The 6,517-nt window shown below is 43.8% G+C and overlaps 1 gene segment (V, D, J or C); it reads right to left on the bottom strand.

Annotated features, from left to right (window-relative positions):
- Window positions 1-4,616: 4,616 nt before the first annotated feature.
- Window positions 4,617-6,517, bottom strand: part of LOC112414483 (immunoglobulin heavy variable 4-38-2-like) — a 3,601-nt gene continuing 1,700 nt past the window's right edge. Inside the window, 2 exon segments of the V gene segment in view lie at window positions 4,617-4,622; window positions 5,965-6,380. Of these exon segments, the coding sequence occupies window positions 4,617-4,622; window positions 5,965-6,380 (422 nt within the window).

A 6,517-nucleotide genomic window follows, 5' to 3' on the forward strand; every position in this document is an offset into this window, starting at 1 on the left:
GTGATGGGAGGGAGAAGGGCTGATGGTGGTGGCTTCATGGGGACCACGTGGACAGGTCCTTCTGATGGTCTCTGTGTTTTCCCTTATAAAATCTTGAGAGTATAAGCTCAGAATGAGGTGTGGACTTCAGGAACATTGAGACCAGATGGTTTAGGTCATTTAGTATGTTAGTTGGAATCATTGAGAAAAGAAGAAGCAGGAAGTATACTTGGAAATCAGGAATGTCCTCGTGTGATATTAAATTATTTGTCTTAGACGTTATTGACTGTAGACACATTCGTTATCCTCACATTTCATCTTCTCGGTCCACTTGGAATCCAGTTTCAAATGTGAGGGATGTAATGAAACATTTATTATGAAACAAAAAGGTATCTAAAATTTAAGAGGTATAAGTCAAAGTAATGGAAATGTGTTACTGAAATTGTAATTGTCAAACTCTTCTCTGGGGCAACATATATTAAAATTAATAATAATAATACAAGTTATTGATTTTGTTTTCAACCTTTGCTAAATACATTGAATCACTCAAGTTACAATCATACATAAACTCAGATCCATCATGGGTAAAATTTATTGTTAGCAAACGGCCATTCTAACTGATGAAATCTCACTCTCTCATCAAGGATCTGTGTCTCTGTGGACACGCAGCACAGTTCTCACCAGCAACACAGGAAGGAGGGTACGTTGGTACATTTCTACTTTTCCAGAGGAGCATCTCTGAAGAAGTCCCCCCTCTGTTTTCCCATTCCATCCTTGTAGTATCTGAAAGAGACCTTTGAGTGTACTGTGGCATGTTCCCACATGAAGTTCTCATGGCTTAGGAAGTGAAAGTTTAACTTCACTTTTCATTGTAATAGACACACGACAACTAATAATTGAGAAGCAAAAAAAAAAATACATTTAAAATTTACCCAGAAGCAAGCTAGAGATTGGAAGAAAACATTTGCAAAAGGCTTATCTAGTATATCTGACTGTTATCTAATATGTCGCAAGAAGCCTTAAACTCAACAATAAGAAAGAAAGAAAAGGATTAAAAAATGGGCTAAAATCCTTAACAGACACCTGACCAAAAAGACAAAGAGTTTGCAAATAAGGCTGTGGGAGAACATATGTCACAGGGCAGTGCCAATCAGATCAAGGACATATCCCTGAAAACTTACAAGAGTGGATCAGATCAGGACTCTGAGAACCTTAAACACCTGCAGGATGTGAAGCAGCAGGGGGTCCATTCACAGCTGGTGGGGATGCAGAGTGGGGTGCACCTTGGGAGACATTTTGCGGGCTTCATGCAATACTAATCATACCCGTATCTATGTTTCAGCAGTAGTGCTCCTTTGTATGTATCTGAAAGACAATAAGACTTTAGTCCAGAGAGAACCCTGCAGACGATGCTTACTTTGTTTATTCATATCTGCCAAAATTTGGGAAAGACCAAGATGTCCTTTGATAGGGAATGACTAATAAACTATGTACATCCAGACAATGGACACGGAAATCTCACACCAATTTGAAGAAATATCGAATGGTGAGATGGAAATGCAAAGCAGAGGTTCCAGAAGAACACACCTGGCAAAGTGATGTTAGCAGAGTGACAGGGGCCGAGAGGACTGAGGTTCCTAAGATGTTGTACAGCGTGAGGCTGAAGAGAAGACACCTTGGACATGTCAGGAGGGAAATCTCCTCCTCTGCCCCTCTTGAGTTCCTGAGGCTGGGCTGATAACGGAATTGACAAAGACAGATTAACAGGAGAAAAGAAAAAAAATTTAACCATGTGCATGGATGTGCCATAGAAATGGACCCAGTAGTGACCAAAGCAGGCAGCTTTTATATTTTTAGACAAAATGCAATATTTGTGAGGAATTAGGAGAAGGAGGAAATGTGTGCTTTTGGTGCTCAAATAGCGAAGAATCTAAGCAGGGTTTGGGCTGGCTAGTCATTAAAGAAGGAGCAAGGTTTGTTCATAGAAGATTCCAGGCCTGAATTCCCCATCCCTGGTGATAAGAGTGTCCCTCTGCAAAGGAAAGCAGGGTCCGGCTGCTTGGTGCTGAAAGGCTAATAAAGAGGCAAAGTTGGTAGAAAGGAAAGTTTGCTTTATTTTGGCCGCCTGCACCGGGGTTGGGGACTGACTTCTCTCCAAAGGTCACCCCGCACTGAGCATCTGTGGGAAAGGGATTTTACAGGCGGACGGAGGGGCTACGGGCAGAAACGGCAGAGTCAGCTGTGACAGTCGTCTTGCAGTTGGTCATGAGGTGGTCTGATCAGCCTCATCTTGATTGATTTAAGTAGAGTTAATCTTCAGGTCCAGGGTCGGTTTGTTCTCATTTCTTGAGGCCAGTTCTTGGAATTGTGGCAACTTATGTCATGGCTACAGTCTGGTCATCATGCAGTTAACTTCTTCCTCCTGGTGGGAGTTTCAGTATCTATAAGACGGCTCATGGGCCATGGACAAGAATATTATCTATAGCCCTTGAGGAGGAATTAAAGGTCCTTTATTTGCTTAATGACCAAACTATTATTATTTAGTCTTATTGGAGAGTCTTCCTTTCTTTCTGCATTTGCTCACTTCTCAGATTAAACTTATTCTTTGGCTAAATTTTTTCTACAGAAAAAAGGCAGGTGGAGAGCATGAGGTGAAGGACCGTTTCACTTCCACACCTAAATAGGGGAGAGCACTTTTCACATGGGAGGTTTATTTCTCGTTTCATGGGCTCTGACTTCCTTTCAGCACGATGTCTGGGTCAGCTGAGTGGTCTCTGCATCAGAGCCCTTCCTCCCCGCAGTCACCTACACACCTAGACAGAGCTTAATGTAAGACCCCAACGTCATGCTCGTAATATTTACATAAGTGTTTTGATACTTAGAGCTCCATCATTGACTGCCCATGCATTATTGTGGTCTCTTCATTTACAATTGAGAAAAAATGGAAGCCACAAATACGTTCTTCCATAAATTAGCAGATAAACAATGAGTGATGCATCCATGCTGTGAAATTGTATTCAGCAATCTAAATATTAAACTATTATACCATGAACGACATGAGGGAATCCTAAATGCATATTGCTAATTAAAAAACCGGTCTGAAAACGTTCAGTTTCATCTATTTCACCTTTGGGAAAAGGCAAGTCTATATATAAATCAATAAGATAAGCATTTAGCAGGAATTTGGGAGAAGGTTTTTCATAAGTTAAACATGGACAGTATTTAAGGATAGTGAAATTCTTTTCTATGAAATTAAGGCCTGTGTCCCGACATTTCAAAATGTCCTCTGAGGAGAGAATGCCTGCAGGGCTGTATGGACATCAATTTCCGAATATCAACCTGACTCATACTATTCAAGTGAAAGGCATTACATCAGACAGGACTGGAGTGATTTTCAGGATGAGAGGAATTGGAAATCCATCTGATGGTGGAAAGCAGATTTAAAGTTCAACAGTAAAAATTATTTATGTCATTAAACGATTAAAAACTATTAACAGAAATTAGTGACCTAACCTTCAAATAAAGGTGTCATGGAGAAATATTTCTGTGCAGCTCTTCCAAAGATAGATGGGGAAAAACAGAGAAGCCTGACTCCATGAAAGTCTCAAGATTAGAGAAAAGAAAGTTCCCTGGAATCATTGTGGATGAGGCTTCCACGGGTGCCAATGATCCAGTGGAAAAACCACAGCTTCTGAGAGAAAATCCCTCCATCCCAAGCTCTGCACCTGCCCTGAAATGGGTCCTCCTGTTTCCTAATGACCCTGATCGCCCACTGGTGGTTGGAGCGGCCCCTGCAGGGAGGGTCTTGTCTGTACTCACCCTGACTTCTCACTGAACCAACTGGGACAGTAACACAGGGCTGTGTCCTAGGTCATCACGGAGCTGAGCTGCAGGGAAAACTGAATTTGTGAGGTGTCTCTGGAGGTGGAGAGTCATTTCTGGAGAGACATCTTGTATGCTGTGCTATTCCCAGAACCAAAGCACCCTAGTCACCTCAGCCCTTTCCCTGGGGGCTGAGAGATCCAGTCCCAGCAGCCAGTACGGTTTGTGATGGAGAATCCAGAGACTGAGCGGGTAAGGGAGAGGGTTTTCAATTGTCCTGGGCTCGATTCCTGCACCAGCACCTGGGACACGACACCTGGTGAAGGAGAAACAAGGAGACACCCAGTTCACAGATGTCACCCCATAACTCCACCTTCCTCAGACCCAAAAGATGCTCACAGCTGAGGGATGCCCGCAAGAGGAGGAATGACCAGAAGATTTTCATGTTCATTTTGATCAATGCTTTGACTTTCAGAGAGTTATGTCAATGAAGATGAGAACCCTGACTCTGAGTAGCACAGATGCTGTGCTTTCCCCTTGAGCCTGGGTGTGATGTGCAGGTGGGAGGGATGTTTCCATATAAAGATGGTCACGGCTGGTCCTTCTCTAGGGCTGTGGAGGAGGGTGCTGGCTGAGATCCAGGGTGGACACAGCTTCATGTCACCTCTGAAGAATGGGTGATGTTTCTTTTCCAATACGATACTTACATTTCCATATGTGTCTATCTGCATCTATATAATAGGTGTACTCGTTGGCTAGTGTGGCCATTACAGAATAACAGACTGGGTGGATTAAACCAGAGCAATGGATTCCTCTCAGGCCTGGAGGCAAGAAGTCTAAGGTCACGGTGTCAGCAGGTTTTGGTCCTTCTCAGGCCTTTCTCCTTTGCTTGCAGGTGGACCGCTTCTCACTGAGTCCTCAGATGGTCTTTTCTCTGTGTGTCTGTGTGCATCCCTGGTTTACTTGTCTGTTCAGTATTCCTCTTCTTAAGAGTGACAAAGACACTCCTTTTGAGTCTATGTAAATACAGCTTAAGATCCCCCTTAACCTGTATTTCTTCTGTTAATAATTTCCAGTCCACTCCACCCCACCCTCTTCTTGGCCATAAGACCCCATTGAAATGCTGTATTTGGAATAAGGCCAAGTTTCCAAGGCTGCATCCCATATGCAGCAGCGAGTTTTGTCTTCAGGTTCTACATGAGATTTATATTGGATACATGAATATCAATCCCACAGCCTGAATGAAGCTGATGTCTCATGTATATTTTCCCTAAGTCCACTCACAGCCACTTGTGCGTAGGGACACTAGACTGTTCCTCAGCCCTATGCCTGGGACTACTTTAAACAATTGCCAAGAATCACAGAACTGTGAAAAGCATGGCAGTAATTTGACCCCAGAAAGTGCTCATTTACATGACAGGGGTTAAAAGTAGAAAAGGGAGTATCTCCTTGACAGACCTCAGATGGAAATGTGTGTGTGTGTGTGTGTGTGTGTGTGTGTGTGTGTTGGGTGATTCAAAGAACAGGCCACATTGTAAATGTCCGTGAAAGATCACAAAATGACAGCATTCATTTTGGGGTGCTAATAAAAGCTAGCAAGTAGCTGAATTTGAAAATATGTAATCTGTGAATAACGAGGATCATTGCATGTGCAGAATTGGGGCGCTCTGGCTCTAGAGTCTGTAACACTGCATGTTGCAGAACTCAACCTGCTTGTGCAGGTTGACTGAAAGCAGGATGGTGTGTCTCTTCCTTCCACATGTACAAAAAAGGACAAAAGTTAATAATGTTTAAAAGTCTCAGGTGCCTTCTTGGGATATTTACCAGATTCACAAACATCAGTCTCACACTGAACATTACGGTGAGGCTCAGGGTTGTACTGAGCTCCTTTGTGAAAAAGGAAACTAAAGACATGAAAAACAACCTTAATTCCTGTATACTATATGTGTGTGTGTATGTACAGATATAGATATATTTATATAAATATAACTATAATAAAAATAAAATTAAGCAAATATGTACATGCACACAAATTTTCTAGACACAACATAATCCACAACAATGAAATAGTAGGATACAGAACAGGGTGTCTGGTGGAGGTCCTGAGCAGGAAGGGGAAAGCACAGGTTCTAACAAGAATCCCCTCCCAGCCCATATATGCACCTGCTGCAGGTCGCAGCCCTGTACTTGGTGGGTCTTGTGCGACCCCTGGTGGTAACGGGCCTCCGTGCAGGGAGGTTTGTGTCTGGGCTCACACTGACTTCCCCTCACTGTGTCTCTCGCACAGTAATACACGGCTGTGTCCTCAGTTGTCAGGCTGCTCAGCGATAAGTAGACTTGGCTCTTGGAGGTGTCCTTGGTGATGCTGAGCCGGGACTTAAGAGTTGGGTTATAATATGCGCTTCCACCACCACATATTCCCCCAACCCACTCCAGCCCCTTTCCTGGAGACTGTCGGACCCAGGCTACAGCATAGCTGGTTAAAGAGAATCCAGAGACAGTGCAGGTGAGGGAGAGGGTCTGTGAGGGCTTCACCAGGCTGGGTCCCGACTCCTGCAGCTGCACCTGGGACAGGGCACCTGTGGACAGAGAGAACCACGGTGACTCATGGGCTCAGATGCAGCTTCCCCATGTGTTCACGTCTGAATCCCTGAGACACTCACCTCTGGGAGCTGACACCAGGAAGAGGAAGAACCACAGTGGATTCATCTTCCTG

The sequence above is a fragment of the Neophocaena asiaeorientalis genome, unplaced genomic scaffold (genome assembly GCF_003031525.2).
Source record: "Neophocaena asiaeorientalis asiaeorientalis breed wild unplaced genomic scaffold, Neophocaena_asiaeorientalis_V1.1 scaffold394, whole genome shotgun sequence".
Classification (NCBI taxonomy): domain Eukaryota; kingdom Metazoa; phylum Chordata; class Mammalia; order Artiodactyla; family Phocoenidae; genus Neophocaena; species Neophocaena asiaeorientalis.